The 17,500-nt window shown below is 40.1% G+C and overlaps 1 protein-coding gene across 1 annotated transcript in view; it reads left to right on the top strand.

The window, feature by feature from the left end:
* The window catches only part of CDH2 (cadherin 2), a 1,080,070-nt gene that overhangs the window by 841,744 nt on the left and 220,826 nt on the right, over positions 1-17,500 (top strand). The window contains exon 6 of the mRNA XM_044065441.1: positions 16,423-16,567. Coding sequence (XP_043921376.1) covers positions 16,423-16,567 — 145 coding nt within the window. The remainder of the gene's footprint in view (positions 1-16,422; positions 16,568-17,500) is intronic.

The raw sequence follows: 17,500 nt of genomic DNA, 5'->3' as shown, positions 1-17,500 counted from the left end.
CTAAATACACTGGCAGACGGACTAAGCAGAAATCTCATGGACCCACACGAGTGGAAACTGGAACCACGGATTTTCAACATGTTGACAAGCAAATGGGGGAGCCCAGACATAGATCTATTTGCCTCCCCCCAGAACTACCAGTTGGACAAATTTTGCACAAGGACTCCTCACAAAAAATCCTGGAAAGTGGATGCTCTGTCCTTCAGCTGGAAAAACCTATCAGTCTACGCCTTTCCCCCTCTGCCTCTGCTCTCCAAAGTTCTGCTAAAAGTCAAACAGGACAAACCAAAAATGATTTTGATTGCTCCAGACTGGCCACGCCAACACTAGTACCCACTCCTGCTCAGTGTGTCACAAATATCTCCATGGCAACTGCCTCAGACACCTTCCTTACTGTCTCAGCAGGAGAACCAGATTCTGCACCCTCAGCTCCCAACATTGAACCTTGCAGCTTGGCTAATCACTTAAATTCACCCTTAGCATCCCTCAGCAAACCTGTGATGGATGTCATCTTGGAGACGAGAAGACCTAGTACTAGAAAATCTTATGCTGACAAATGGAAAAGATTCTGTGCCTGGAACCAATCTTTAGGGATGAGCACAGCAATGCCCAATTTACCTAAGATTTAGAAATATTTAACTGAGATGCTTCACAAGGGCCTGTCTTTTTCCTCTATTAAAATCCACGATTCAGCTATTTCAGCTCACTATAACACAGAACCACCTCTCTTTTCTCATCCTCTGCTCAAACAGTATCTCGGAGGGGCAAAGAACTTGAGACCACCCAGGAGAGCTCCTACCCCTGCCTGGGACCTTAACTTTGTTTTGGAAAAGCTCACTTTACCTCCTTTGGAGCCAGCTGCTACTGCAGACTTAATTTTTTTTTCTTGGAAAACAGCCTTCCTGTTAGCAATCACTTCAGCTAGAAGGATATCTGAATTACAGGCCCTTATGGCAGTGGAGCCTTTCATCATCTTTCATGCGGACAGGGTACCTCTGAGGACCAATCTATCCTTCATGCCCAAGGTGGTTTCCAGCGTGGCTCTTAACCAGTCCATTCATTTGCCAACCTTCTATCCCAATCCACAAAACAAAGGGGAACGGATTCTGCATTCCTTGGATGTGCACAGACAACTTAGATTCTACTTGGACAGAACTAAATTTCGAAGAAAATCTGAACAATTGCTAGTGGCATTTGCTGCTGGGACAGAGTGGAAGGCTATTTCAAAACAAACCATTTCTAAATGGATAAGCCATTGCATTCATTTCTTCTATAAGCACCATGGAAAACCTATCCCCCAGGGGATCAGATCTCATTCCACCAGGGCTGCATCTACTTCTGCAGCCCTTCTCAGAGGTGTTCCTACCAGGGATATTCTAGAAGCAGTTACCTGGAGTTCAGTACATGCTTTCACCAAGCATTACCATTTACCAATTTTCTCTAAATCCAGAGCTGGCTTTGCCGCTGCAGTCTTGCAGGGTCTTATAGCTGGTCCTAATGCTGTATAAATCCATCCTCCCAACCATAGCTTTGGGAATCTACCCAAATGTAATGACTGCAACAGTGAAACACGAAGAACATAGTACAGTTGTGTACACTTACCATAAATGTAGATGTTCGAGTGTATTCACTGTTGCAGTCCTGGTTATCCTCCCTCCAGCCCCCTGTTTTTCTGTTACTATACCTCTTCTTTCTTTTACTATGCTTAAAAGCCTTTTTGTTGTATTTGCTTTTGGTTGGAGGTATATTTTTGTGTTTTTAATTTTATTTGCTCCCCATTTGGGGGGAATCTGACATCTGGGGCAAGACAAACTGATCTAATGGTGTCGGCTGCATGTTTTATACCCCTGATGACCTGACGTCATAGAAGAAGGGACAGCAACTGACACAGGACCCAAGACAGGCCGACTGAGTGCAACCTGCCAGCAGATTACCCAAATGTAATGACTGCAACAGTGAATACACTCGGAACATCTACATTTATGGTAAGTGCACACAACTGTACTTTCTGTCCTGTGTGTATGGTAAATGTGTTGATTCTTTACAAGAAAAAATATTTTCTGACTTTTCTCAATATGTCACAGAAGTCTTTGATACTGCATTTAAGTTATCTTAACATATAAACTGATGTAAATAACCAGCATTTAAAGCTTATCATTTCAGTACTGTGTTGGTGCTTTTGTAAATATGTCAAAAGAGGGGACAGCTGTCTTAAAACCCCTGAGTGATCTAATTGTTTTGTTTTGCAATAAAAGGGTTCTCCTCCTCTGCATAAAAAGAATGGAAAACAGTTCCACAACTTTCTGTCTTTTTTTATATCAGCTGCTGTATTCTTGACATTTTCAGGATTAATTACCCATCTAAGATTTACAGCAGTACCTGACAGGGTAAACTACAAATTTAACTGTGTCTATGATATGTCATATATGTGCAGACAAATTCCTCTGCAAAGTATGTGAGAAGTTAACAGTAGGTGGGCTTTCACTTCCTTTGATTCCAATGCAAGGAAATAAAAGTTTTAAAAAATATAAGTAGGTTTCTGGTAACTACACAATATTAGAACCATATTGTAGGGAGAAAATAAACCTAAGGATTAAGTTAAACTGTGGAAGAGGGCAGAGTTTTCCTTTAAACACAAGACATTCATGCTGGCTGGACTTGGAGTTTATCCCTGCTTCTTGCTTCTTCTGTCTGCAAATGAAACAGTTTCTATCAGTAAGGTGAATTTGTGTGTGTGTGTGTGTGTGTGTGTGTGTGTGTGTGTGTGTGTGTGTGTGTGTGTGTGTGCGTGTGTGCGTGTATGCGTGTGTGTGTGTGTGTGTGTGTGTGTGTGTGTGTGTGTGTGTGTGTGTGTGTAATGTCTTGTTTAAGGATGGCAGATTAGGTAGTTTGTTCAGGCTCGAATCTTGTACCTTGGTAACAGGAGACAAGAGCCTGAATCCTCTATACCAAGTACCAGGCTACTCAAAAATATGAGTTTCAGTGCATTTTCAAGGAATTCTGTGTTTCAGTGCATTTTCAAGGAATTGTGAGCTTCAAGGAAAGAGAAGTTTACTGCTTCTCATGTTGAGTCTGTTTTGTTTAGCAAATGATCATAATTGTTTGCGCTATGGAATTTGACAGCAGTGTTAATTGCACAACAGGTAGCATACTTGGTTTTGATGCTGAAGGTTGTTTGTTCTACTGAAACACCACGTAGATGGATTGCTGGTACTGTGTTGTACTTTAAGGGGGGGGGGGGGATAGGGGTGATGCAGTCCTGAGTGGGTCCTACGGATGAGATGCCTAGTAACTATGAACCTGTTGTTGGTTTGCCATCCATTCCCTATTGCAATATTATCAGCTAACCTTTTTTTTTAATGTAACCTAGGCAATTTATTCTTTAAGGGCAGCAGGCACTGAATTTGTAGCTGAAACGGTGAAATGCAAAGTTGTTTGCTAGGAGCTGTCTGTTCATTAGTTACAGATCTCTTTAATGTGGAATTCTTCAGATGACTTTTACTTCTGCAGAGGTTGTGAATATTGACTAATATTGAGTGGCCTTTTATGGTTGAAATGTTCTGAAATTGGCACATGTTCTTCGTGTTTCACTGTTGCAGTCATCACATTTGGGTTATCCCTGCCAGGGTAACTCTCGGCCGGCCTGAATACCAGTGGCTTAGTATTTCTGCATCGGTTGCTGTCGCTTCAGGACTGACGTTAGGTCATCAGTAATATAAAGTAAGGCAGCCGACGCCATTACATCAGTCTTTCTTGCCGAGCAGCCCGAAGCAGAAGCAGTTTGCACTAGTGCCGGTCGGCCGCTACCTGAGTAGCAAATTGAATTCCAAATTGAAGCTGAAGTCTTCTAAAAGCTAAGTACCCTGTTGTGGATCCTTTTTTCTTGCTCTAACCGATGTCAGAAAAAGTTAACAATTGTCTCGCGTGTGGAAAGCAAATACCACACCGAGACTTTCATTCTTACTGCGTCGCTTGTTTAGGCCCAGACCACGACATCCCTTGCTGTCGCTTTGTGCTTTAATGCCAGAACTATACTTCGTCGGGCCCTTATTGTAGCTAGATATTTTCACTTACAGTCTTCAAATTCCGATATGGCTTCAGTAAGCCATCCGACAGCAGATCTTCCGAAAAAACGTAAGGATAAAGACAGAGACAGACAGCACAAGTCCAAACCTACCGATGATACTTCCGTTAAGCTAGTCTCTGGTCCTCAGTGAGGCACTTTTGCAGCCCCTGAAGCCCGCTTCTGTGGATTTGCAGGCCGCTACCGAGGCCCTTTCAGAGTCTGGTATGCCACAAAACTCTTTTTTGACTAAGGATCCTGCGGTTGTCTTACCCTCGGATGGGTCCAGAGCCACTGAGCAGGCACCGGCTTCCGAGGAAGTACTTCGTACTAAAGATTTTCGTCACAAACCGACTTCTTTCCCATGTACCGTTCTTTCAAAAACTACCAAGTTTCTGCAGCCCAGGGTATGAACCACACCCAAGAAACCGATGACCCAATCTCAGGCAACTGCTTCTTTGCCTCAGTCTCAAATGCTTAAAATGGTGGAAGACCTTATCATGCTGATCAGAGGAAGCCACGCTACCCCTTCCAAAAGGAAAAGGGATCTCTCCCCAGTAGTTTTGTCTCAACAGGAGTCTGATGACTCTGATGCATCTGAATATGAAGACATGCAACCCCTCTCTGCTTATGAGGATTCTGATGCAGAGAAGTCCATTCCTTCAGCCTCTCCAGCCAAAGACTATTCCTTTGGGGAAACCCTTCATACCTTAAGGGAGCATTTCCAATGGGAATGTCAGGACTTCCCTCAGTCTAAAAAGAGACTCAGAGAATTATTGGATCTTCCACAGCACAGACCCCTGGCCATTCCCCCAGTCCTGGATGATGTTTTTCTGGAATCCGGTTTGACTACTGACACCCTCCCTCCTGCACCCAGAAAACCAGACAGGTATTAAAGAGTCCCTGACTCACACAAATTTCTTTTCAAAAACCCTTCTGCTGACCCTGAGGTAATTTTTCAAGGGCCCAAAGGAATTAAAGCAACCTCTGCTAAGAATCCCACCCCCTCAAATAGGGATTCCCACGCATTAGACAGATGGGGTAAACAAGTATACACCTCTGCTACTCTTGCTATCAGAGCACTAAATTGCCAGTTCCATATGCTAAAATTTCAGCAGCATACCATGGAACTCCTCTAACAAAAATTGTCTTCCTTTCCTGCTTGTGCAGAATCTAAAGAGTTACAAGAGTTAATGCATTCTGCAAGTCAAGTGACTAAGCATACCTTACACTGTGGTTTTGATGCCCTAGAAGCTTCTTGCAGGGCAGCAGTCACTGGTTCTGTCCTTAGAAGACATGCATGGCTTAAGGAACAGCCCTTGCCAGACCATGTTAAATCTAAGTTATTGGATGCACCCTTGCACAAAGACTACTTATTTGGCACTAAGACAGAGGAGGTCTTAAAAAATATGGATGAAAAAGCTAAATCTATGCAGACAGTTAAGGATTTCCTACAGGTCCAGCCACCAAGTTTCAGCAGGCATTGCCCCTCCAAGCACTGGTCCTTTCCTGTTCCCAGCAGGTCAGTTCAGCCCAGACCCTGGGGATGCAGATCTCCCCCCCCCAACAACAGCCACAGGGAATGCAGAGATCAAAACAGTGGAATTCCTCCACTTCAAAACAAGGGAGTTCTAAGCCACCCCCTCATGGTAAGAACCCACAATGACTCTCCTCCCCCACCACCTCCCTCTGCCTACCTTAACTTACCCCTGTAGGAAAACTCTCCTTTCACGCATGTACCTGGGCCACCATTACCAACGACTGCTGGGTCCTAAACATAGTGTCCCAGGGATATAGATTTTCTTTCCACACTCTTACAACCCCAAAATGGTTCCCAGATCTACCTTCAAACCAGTGGGTAGAGGCGAAAAAGCAAGTCCTTTCCCTGCTCTCTATGAGGGCAATAGAGCATGTTCCTGCAAGACAGATAGGCCAAGTTTCTACTCCAGACTATTTCTGGTACCCAGAAAAGAGGACACCTGGCGCCCCATCCTCAATATATCCATTCTAAATACCTGGTGATACCAAAATTCAAAATACTCACCCTCCAGCAACTGCTACACATGCTCTCCAAGGATGCATGGCTAGCCACCTTAGACCTAAAAGAGGCCTACCTCCACATCCCTCTCAGGAAATCATGCAGGAAATATCTACATTTCAGGGCAGGATCCCTGCACTTTCAGTTCTCTGTGCTTCCCTTTGGCTTATCTACTGCTCCCAGAGTTTTCACAAAATGTCTGGCTCCCGCCATTGCCTTTTACAGACAAAGGGATATCCAAATGTACCCACTCAGACGACAGCCTAATTCAGGCAGACAGTCAGGAAAAGTTGCTCAAGCACCTAGCCTTTGTAAAGTCCCTACTGACCTCCCTAGGGTACACTATCAATGAAAAGAAATCCAAACCAGTACCCACCCAAAGGATTATATTGCTGGGAGCAAGCCTGGACACAGCATCCCAGATGGCATTCCTTACACCAGAAAAGCAAACTTACCTAACAGTCTACTTCTTGCAACTAGCCACCAGACCTCAGTTATCTGCAAGGAAAATCCTGCAAGCTCTGGGGTTCATGGCATCTTGCATTCTACGCATTCCATATGCCAGACTGCATATGAGGAAACTTCAGTAGTACCTAAAAAGCCTTTGTTGTCAACACTGTCAAGGCCTGGAAACTCTTATACCAGTGATACCTTGCATAAGGAAAGATTTTCTTTGGTGGGTAGCAGCATGCTCCCACAACAAGAGGCTACCTTTCTCACCACCCCCCGCTGCCCAGACCCTCACCACAGATGCATCAGACCATGCCTGGGGTGCTCACCTGGACAGCAGGTGCATACAGGTCCAATGGAGCCTACAGTAAATCCATCTGCACATCAACCAGAAAGAGATGTTAGTTGTCCAGCAGGCATTGACAGCTTTCAGGCCACTACTCTCCCCAGGGGCTCTCCTGATCAAAACAGACTACACCACTGTAATGTGGTATATCAACAAGCAGGCAGGGACTCACTCCTACCCTCTATGCAGGCTGGCCATGACCCTTTGGCACACAGCCTCTGCCATGCAACTCCACCTGTTAGCACAATTCCTGCCAGGTTCTCTAAACTCTCTGGCAGACCACTTAAGAAGAAATCTTCTGGACTCACACGAGTGGCAGCTAGACAAAAGAACCTTCACCCTAATAACTCAGAAATGGGGCATCCCAAAGGTCGACCTCTTTGCCTCCCACACCAACCATCAACAAGTTCTGCACCAGGGAACATCACTGCATGGCTTAGAAAGTGGATCCCTATCCTTCCCCTGGGTCAATCTATCAGTCTATGCATTTCCTCTACTACCACTCATCACCAGGCTACTGCTCAAAATAAGGGAGGAAAAACCAAGGACAATTCTTATTGCTCCAGACTGGCCTCGCCAGCACTGGTACCAACTGCTGCGCAGCCTGTCCCCACTGCCACCATGGCATCTCACTCAGACCCCAACCCTCCTGACCCAGAGGGAAGGAGAATTCATGCATCCCAAATTGCAGACCCTCAACTTGGCAACCTGGCTTATTCCCTGACCACTGATCAATCTGCCAACCTCAGTAAACAGGTTCTAGATGTTATACGCGAGGCCAGATGCCCTAGCACTAGAAAGTCTTATGCTGACAAATGGAAAAGGTTCTGCACCTGGATTCAGGCCAAGGGAGCCGATATGGCACAGCCCTCCCTACCTCTCATCCTGGATTACCTAGCTTACCTGCTACACAGTGGTCTCTCATTTTCCTGTATTAAAATTCATGCCTCTGCTATCTCTGCTCATTTCCACACTGAGCAGCCCCTTTTCTCACACCCTCTAGCACCCCATTTGACCATGATCCAGCTCTGACTCTAAAATATCCATTCAAATCAGGTAATCCTAAACTCTCTTGTTGTTTTAGGAAGGTCAACTTACCCCACTTAACTCTTACCCTCTTTCCCTCTCAGATAAATTCCTTTTTCTCTTTATTAATTATTGTCCATAACTTTTCTGGTTGATAAAAATATGCCTGACCTGTATATAAAACAAAAGGGACTAAGACATTTTCCCTGCTTTCTTACTGTCCATATCCATAAACAAGAGCTTCCAGTTTCTTAAATTTTCTATTTTTTTTTTTTTGTTTAGCTTCTTCCCACATATTGTTAGTTTTTTTATCCATATTCCGAAATACTTCATCTTGGTGTGTCTGCATAAATATGGTTATTGCCGAACCAAGTTGTGAGTGGGTATATAATTTATGGCTAAAGCCTTTGATTTATATTCACTAATTTGATATCTGGAAAAGGCTCACAATTCTCTCAGAATGTTTTACAAAACTGAGATGTCCTTTTCTGGATTGACCAAGTGCAAAATAATGTGCAAATTAAGCCAACTTTTCTTGATTACCATACCAGTTGTATTCTTGAATTTCTGAGCTCCTTACTTTTGTTGCTAGTGGCTCTAAATATTATATAAATAGCAAAGGGGAAAGAGGGCACAAATGCAACTTATCAGAGAGGAACCCTCCCACTTTAAGTATTGCCTCTGATCCTTCATATATCCTCACAATTAACCTTATTATTGTATCAGGGAATGCAAATGCTTCCATTGCCCTCCTTATAAAATCCTATCTTATTCTGGTGAATGCCTTTTCTGCACTGAGACCCATCAAAAACAGCAGTATTTTTTTTATATTCTGTTTCTCTATGGATCATAATTGTTTTATTAATGGTGTCAAATTTTTGCCTCCCTTCCACAAAACTACATTAATCCATAGCTGTCAATTTTGGCAGCCTCTTTGCCATTAGTTTATCTGGTATAGAACTAATACGTATATACTGGTGAAGTAGCTAAACACACAAAGGTGGATAGACTTCACACAAGACACACAGAGACACCAAAGCGAGAGAGAGAGAGTGTGTGTGTGTGTGTGTGTGTGTGTATCTGTGTGTGTGTGTGTGTGTGTGTGTGTGTGTGTGTGTGTGTGTGTGTGTGTTTGAACTATTTTTATTGGTTTTCAACATAAAAAAACACAAAATAAACAACAGTGCTTGATGACCATATGCAGAGAAACACCTCAGCACCTAAAAAATTATGTATGATACAAACAGCAATAGTTTCTAGAAAATATGTTGAAAACATGAAGTACATAAGGAACATAGAACATACAGAGTATATAGAGTGTGCTGTCTGAAACATTAGTTCTTTTTCACTTAGCTTACTAATTTTGTGAAAGGTCATGCAGTTGTAAACTCAGAATAGTCAATAAACCCAATCCAGGTTCACCATAGGAATAATAAATGTATAATTTAAAAAAATGTGGACATTATTACATGTAATCTGGAATAAGAGATTGCACGAATTTTGCTATTAAGAACATTTTTTTCTTAAATTTAAGGGAAAATGTTTATACTTTACTTACTAATGCTGGCAGAATGTCAGCTGTTATTGCTTTTAGGCTTTCGGAATTTTCTGTTTACTGATAGTATATTTGTCCAAGACAGTACAACTTTTGACCAAAGCAGATAAGACAAGAAATAAGATGGACTTCTCATTATTAAAACTGATAGTTAAGCTCCTTAGAATTCTAACTTGTCAAGTTAAATTATTCATTCTCTCTTACTCAGTAAAAAAAATATTTTCTCTCATTCTTTAAAACAAGTCTGTTATTTTTGATTTTTAATTCACACTTGTTAACGTGTTGTTTAATGAAATGTATATTGCATTAGACTGTGGTGTATTAAAACTAGTTACTCTGATATGACCGTTTTATTCTGTTACAAGCTTGTTTTGGGAGATATTCATTAATTCAGAAAACATTTGTTTCACTCTGCTTTTTATGGGGCTAATGGTAATAACTATAGAGGTGGGAACACTGTGAGTAAAAGTAGTACCTATATTTCTTTAATGGGAAAACATATCTGTCCTTTCCCACATATTAGTTGTTCTTTGTGGGTACACTTTTATCATAACTAGAACTATTTTTTCTGAGAAAAGACTAATAGTTTAAGCGTACTTTATTTAGTTAGTTATTTGTTTCTTTGTTTGTTTAGCCAGCCTAATATTATTAGCATATGTTATTTTTGCCTTTGTTTGGCCAGCATAATATTATTGGTATGACCTTTTTTGTAGGTATTTTTTGCCTCCCAGCCTGCAGACCATTAACTCCCTTCTGTGAATCTTCATCCATTTATTCCCTATTAATAGCAATGAGCCACAGACTAGTGTGAGAGGTGACCACTAGAAGCAGTTCTGCAGGCAATCTTGAATGTTGTTTTGGTGCTGAGATTAACTGATGTTTATCTGCATCTGAGATACCCAGGGGAGAGCCTTTATTACTCTCAGTCATCTTCCTGCTTCAGCCTGTACTGCTGCCACGTCTTTAGGCCTACCAGGGCTAAGCCAGGAGTCTACTTTAACGTGGGCTGTTGGGGCATTTTTAACTTAACTCAAACCCCACCTGTGGTGGCTGATGTTAACTGTCATATTGCCATGAGGGTCTTCTTTGCATGTATCTGTACACGGATGCTCCCACACAAGTACAAAGAGAGCTGCCATCACTGACTTCAGAATGCCAAGCATGTATTCTCATATCTTGGCTGATCTCAATCACAGAGAAGTCTTTATTTACAAGTTGCAGATAGACAACCAGGCCACAGATCCTTACGCTAGGATGACAAGCCAGTGTCAGCTGCTTAGTTTTACCCCCCCCCCCCCCCAATCTCCTTCAACATCCAGGACACTGACTGAGCTCTGGTTGTACAGATTTTCATCTGTCTAAGACATGGAGCCAGTATTTATTTCTTTATTTACATTGAGTCGCATTCCTATAACAGCCTTTTTTTTGTTGTTGTTACACGTTGCGTCTTCTGAACATAACTTTTTGCAGGAAAGAAACTAGTCTGTTTTTGTTTTTTACCAAAGTAAAGTGCCGTTATGTGTGAAACATCTCGGATGTGTGCTGTGAGACACTGGAACTCTACATTAATATTTTGTTTTAAATTTGTATTCATATGATATTTTATGAAGGAGATAGGTATAATGCTTCTGTTAGGTTTCAGAATTTTTAATCCTACCAGCAGTGCTCATGTAGATCATGTCTTAATGCTATTAGAATCTTACATATTACAACTTTCATTAGATTATATTCGAAGTAAAGGTAGTTGCATTCAAAGGTGCAACTGTATTATGTAGCAAACCCATTTCTGTATTTCACTTCAAGTAAATCATAGGTAAAACCAGTATGTAAATCTTGATCTGTCTCCCACTCTGAATGCACTTAGCAGCTGTCACAGAAGCAAAACTGTTGATATCACGAGACTGTTTTATCGTAACATGAAAGACATATCTTTAGTTGTCTGAGTATAAAAGTATAAACAGTCTGTATATTGCCAAATATTCACATAGTTGCCGCAGAAATGTCACTACATTATGAAGCGTTGTATTAATAGTTGCTATTAATAAGGCAAAATAACCACTGAAAATTCATAGGTGTAGGATTTTCAAGGAAGATAACTATTTCATATTTTGTCAGCCTAGTAAATTAGGTATCCAACTTACAAAAAAAGAATTAACAAAAGTAAATTGGCAGTTACAGTTTTAAAATGGAACTGCTTGCTTGCCTTACTTTTTAAAATCACAAGTGGAATAAAACTTTGCATGACTACTCAAAAGTCTTGGCCTGAAAATACAGTTAAAGTGATAGCAGTGTATATGCACAGATCAAATGCAGGCCTGCTTGAAATCAGGCTGTAGGCTGGGCCTAAAATCAATCCAGAGCAGAGTTTACTGAGTTGGCATATATATGCCCTTGAAGACCAACATCGATACATGAATACCTTAACCAAAATTCTCATTAATCCAAACTCTTGTACTGGGTGACTTCAAGTATACATCAATAAACTGGCTGACCTACACTGCAAAAGATAACTATGCCAAATAATACCTTCAGTGTATAAATGCTAACTTTTTCAACATGTAGTCAGCCTTTCTGCTAGGGCCCTAAGTACCCTTGATCTTCCCCTCAGTAATATGACCTCTGTTTGTACACCTGTCTGTGTATCATTGTATCGCATCAGATCTGACCGGTAACTCAGTGTATTTTTTCTTTAACCCTTTTGTATTTCTTTGTTAATACATCTTCATTCCGGCACATTACAAAAGCTAATGTTGTATAACTGTTCCATGCCCTGATGAAACTCTGCTGTAATCCCCCCTCAACTGACCCCATTGCTTTAATGAACACTTATACCTGTGATTTCTGCTCACACTTAAATAATTGTATTAAGAAGTCTATCTACACCAGTATACCAGGAAATTCTAAAACAACCCCTTTATAGAATATCTGTATAAATATCTGTATAATGAGGAAGAAGTTGCTTAGTGCATATAAAAAAGAATGTTCTACCCACCTTAAAGGCTTATTAAAATGAACTACTGAAATAAAGAGTGCCATCAAGAAGGTTAAGACTGAATATCAAATTAAATAGCCGACGAAAATGAGAGTAATTTTAATACCTTCTTTAATTATGTCAGTACGTTAAGAATTAACAACCAGGGAATCTCTGAGCCTGTCTACAATGATATTGCCAATTCATAGCCAAAGAAATAGCTAATGTCCTACATGACAAATTCAGTGCCGTTTTTTTCTGCAGCTACGGCTATGCATTTATATAAATTCATCAGTGCCAGCTACTCCCTGTCATTGGTCTGGATCAGGACCTCATAGCCCTGTCAAGTGCCAAGAACACCATGTCCATGAGACAGGACAGCATACTAGGGTATATAATTAGAAATGGCAGATACAACCTATCTGAACCCTTTTTTAACTCTACAGCGTAAATCTTTCCACTGGTTACATTCATGCTGCCTGGACAACAATCATTGTAATGGCCTGCAAAATAGTAGCCCGCCCTCTGACCATTTTAACTACATATCCATTAGCCTCACTAGCAAAGCTATGGAACATGTTATTTCTGACCATATCAGTCTAGACACTGAAAACCTCTTAGCCCTTGGTCCTCACCGGTTTGGTTTCATGAAAACCACATCCTGCCTCCTTAACTTCATTTACTTCTTTGGAAAGTTTGCTGAAGCAGTGAATAGTGGTTGTGCAGTTCATACAGCTTATCTTGATATGACCAAAGCCTTTGAAACTATACCTGTTCGCAGGCACTATTAAAAGACTTGTAGACTTGAACTTTTATTCATTGATTATTTATTTATTTTGTTTTCATTTGTTGACTGGTTATGAAAAACCCTTTTCTGCAAAGGCCCAGAGAGAAAAGCTCCAGTGGTATAATATAATACAGGGTACAATGTAAATTAACATAAGTATGTTAAACATTAGTGTCATCTTTGACACTTTAGTATTAGAAAATGATAGACAGTAGCATGTTGAGCATAGAAAATAAAAGTATGCATTCACACAGGTACAATGCATACTAGTACAATCAAAATATTATGTTGCACTGAAATACATTGTATGCAAGCATTTGTAGTGAAACAACTGTAAACATGGATACGTATGAGTAAATGAGTAAACACATACTTAGCTATATTAAAATATAAGACAAGTTATTCAGGTTACATTAGGGTAATGCACCCTTTAGGAGGTAGAATAGTATATAGTAAGTTACAGGCAAAATAATAAAGTTAGTTGTGGACATTAATGTTAGTCTAAGAGTAGAGAGTGTAGCAGTAGTTACAAAAGACTTAGGATAATTAAAAGAATCTGCAGTCCTTCAGATGGTTCTGTAGCTGGTCTTTAAAATTAGACTGGTTGTTATTGAGTCTTATTGGTAGGGGCAGTGAGTTCCATGGTTTGGGGATATGAATGGAATAAAGGGCTTCCCCAACTGAGTTTTTTTTTATCAAGTAGAAAATAAGTCTTTGTTGAGTGTAGGCTTATGGGGGTAAGTTGGTTTGGAGGATACTTTTTTAGGTTAGGGTACCCATTAGGTTTATGTACAAGATTGTAGGCTACAATTAGTTGTGAGTAGTTGAAGAAATTATTTAGTTCTAGGTAGTTAATTCTTTTGAGAGCAGTGCAGTGATGAGCACTACTAAGGAAGTTGCAGGTAAACCTAGCAGTTTTGTTGTAGCATTGTCGTAGCTTGTAGATATGGTTGGTATGGTGATTTACAGCATAGGGGAGGCATAACGTAATACTGGTAATAGAAAGGTGGACACCTACCACCATGTGTTGTGCAGAGGATATCTAAATGATTCTCTAACAGAATCTATGATGTTAAAGTTGCAGTTGCCACTTCTGAAAATAAAAATGTTATTTGTTACCAGTGATGTCTCACAGGGTTTGCTGTTGGTCACCTTCCCTTTGCTGTTTACTTCTTAGACCTCCAAAACAATAGAGCTGGCATTTGGTTACATAAATTTGTGGACATTTGCAACTGTAGTTAGGTAGTGCAATAAGACAAGTCTATAATGAGAACAGAGAAAATCAAGGTCTTGAGTACTGAGCCTTGGGGCATAACATAGATAAAGACACTAGAATTTAATCTGTTATCACCTGATTTAAATTGAAAAGACCTATTAGATAGGTCAGTTAGTAAGCCATTTTAATGTTGTCAAAAAACTTGTAGAGTATACTTTTTTTGCAGAAAACTTGTTTGTGGTTTCAGAAGTATTGAATATGTACACCAATGACTTGCCTTCCCTCCATGTTAAAGTAGACTGTAGTAGTGATTGAGTGTGAGCAGGACAAATTTTCAATTGAAATCATGCCGGTTTTTGTGTTTGGATGTCATGTTTATCTAATGAAGGATTCGTTGTTAAATATTTTTCCTTTCCATATCATGGCATAACATCAAGGCTAAAGTGACTGTTTTTCAAAAAAGTGACATTTTCTGTCATTGTAACTGTTGTACCAAAAAGAAAACACGGTTCTATCATGTGTAAAATGTTAGGTGTGCATTCGGTATGTGGACATTTTCTTATATTTAAAATCAAAAGCAAATGCTGCAACTGATTATCCAGTTGTCATGTCCTGAAAATTTTGAAAGAAAACCACAAACCATTACAGACACGTATTGTTTGTGGCTAACATCAAGTAAAAAAACATTACAGACACCTATTGTCTGTGGCTAGGATCAAATAAGTCAGAAAGGCCATTTGAAATCACCAAACTGAAATACTTCCATACATTTCGTTTGAGGCAGAAGTGTAGCTGTTGGTTTTATTCTTGATGACAAATGTAAAAAATATCAGAAACATAAATATATTGTGTTGTTATGACAGCAGACCAAAAACAATTGTGTTGAAGTTCCAAAGAGAGATTTTAAAGGTTATATAAAAAAATTTGCTCACACATGACACATACCCCCCTCACTCACACACACACACACACACACACACACACACACACACACACACACACATACACTTTCAACAGATTTGCAACTTGCTCAGATGCTGTCCTGGCACTCGTACATACACAGTACTCTTACAGCACTGTTACACATAGACTTAACAGACAACAACTTACCTACATCTGCAGTCTGTATCGGTTAAGTGCAGATTCCCACGAATGAAATGTATAGGTTTGCCTCACACACTTTACATATTTGGATCCCTCCTCTGCCCAGCATGTACATTGTGTGGGCTTCTACGGCTCTCATACTATGCAGGTCTTCTAATGGGAAAGCATACCAGGAAGCTTATTTCTGTAGTTCCTATCCATGGACTACTGCGTTTGCATTTGGCACTTTGAACCTCACTTCCTAAATACAGGCCGCTGTACTTACAGGCTGTGAGAGAGGGTCTGAATATCAGAAGTCTTGCAAAGTGTATAACAGATCATGCACTTGTCCTGCATACGACACAAGCTGACTGAACACCAACCACATTGTTCCACTGGGTGTGATGGCAGACGCATGTCCTGTCTTACAGCTGAGTCCCAGTATTATTCCCTGAAAATTTCAATAGGCTAGATCAAAGCACTTTTGAAAGGGTAATTTTTATAGTTAACAAGGAAACATTTGCCAAATCATTCATAACAGGGACAGATACTTATGTAGGCGAGTATTACAGGGGTCAAATCACTGTGGAAAAAAATGATGCTAAGATTTTTTGTTTTAGAACCTTGCTTTTCTTGTGTGTGTTCTTGGCTTCTATCTGTCTGTATGCCAACATCAGGAACACATAAAACCTTAAAATAAAGCCAGTTTTAACACTTTCACAGACATAATGTGATGAAATGAAACCATTTGTTCAAACATAAATGTTATTTTAGTAGAAGAGGTTTGTTTTAGACGACTGCACTCTTGTTTAAATAAGGATAATGATGTGTGCTTATTGCTTTCATATTTGGCCAGATCTGAAGATCTGTTTGCAATTTTTTTCCAGCTGAGGGCACATGCTGTGGATCTAAATGGAAACCAGGTGGAAAATCCTATTGATATCATCATTAATGTCATTGATATGAATGACAACAGGCCTGAATTTTTAAACCAGATTTGGAATGGTACTGTCCCTGAAGGATCAAAACCAGGTTTGTGTTTTTTTTTCTGTATGCTGTTTTCATGAGATATAAAGGAACCTGTGTGTCTTATTTACCCAGCAAATATGTATTTTTAATCCTTCTTTTATATTCTACTTTATTAAACTCCACTGCTATGTTTCTTTCACATGGATTAATTTCTGTGTGTATTCCTTGCTTAGTGAATGTAATTTTCTGAACTAGATCCTGTTGACAAATAGCTTAAAAGAGAGTGTGTGTGAGGGCTCATATATAGATGTCCCTGTGAGTGTAAAATATATATCTGTGTGTGTGTGTGTGTGTGTGTACGCGCGTGTGTAAAAATATATACATATATATATATATATATATATATATATATATATATATTCATATATATGTGTGTGTGTGTGGGTGTATGTGTACACATGTAATATATGCTTATCTGCTTATAGGAGCATAAGCCTTTCTACTGAATCTCACTTTTCCTTTCTACTGAATCTCACTTTGCTGAATCACAAATAACTCGAAACACATTTCGGTGAAAACTCATTTTATAGAGCCTTGTTTGATAAAAAAAAACTTTTAGACCAAATATTCCTTTCAAAACTTGTTTTTTTGGTGTGTGGGGTTGCTGTTCCTACCCCCCCCCCCCCACACACACACACACACTTAAATATGCTAACTCCACAGTTAGAACAACAGTGGACAAAAGAAAAGAAAACACATGCAATGAATTGTTGCTAGCACATCTAAAACATTTCATTGAAAACCTCATTAAAGCAAAATATATTTTAGAAACTGTGTTTTTTTTTTTTTTTTGACAGGAAAGCACCCTGTTCACCCCTATATGGGGGAGGGGTTTTGCTGCCACCCCCCCCCCTTACTTAACTGTACTAACTCCACTGACTCACAATAGTGTCGAAAAGAGAAACAGCAAACACGGTGAACCACTGCTGGCACAGA

This window comes from Protopterus annectens, chromosome 3.part0 (genome assembly GCF_019279795.1).
Source record: "Protopterus annectens isolate FY-2018-M chromosome 3.part0, PAN1.0, whole genome shotgun sequence".
Lineage (NCBI taxonomy): Eukaryota > Metazoa > Chordata > Ceratodontiformes > Protopteridae > Protopterus > Protopterus annectens.
Note: the sequence above shows the minus strand (reverse complement) of the source record. Positions and strands in the feature narration are given on the sequence as shown.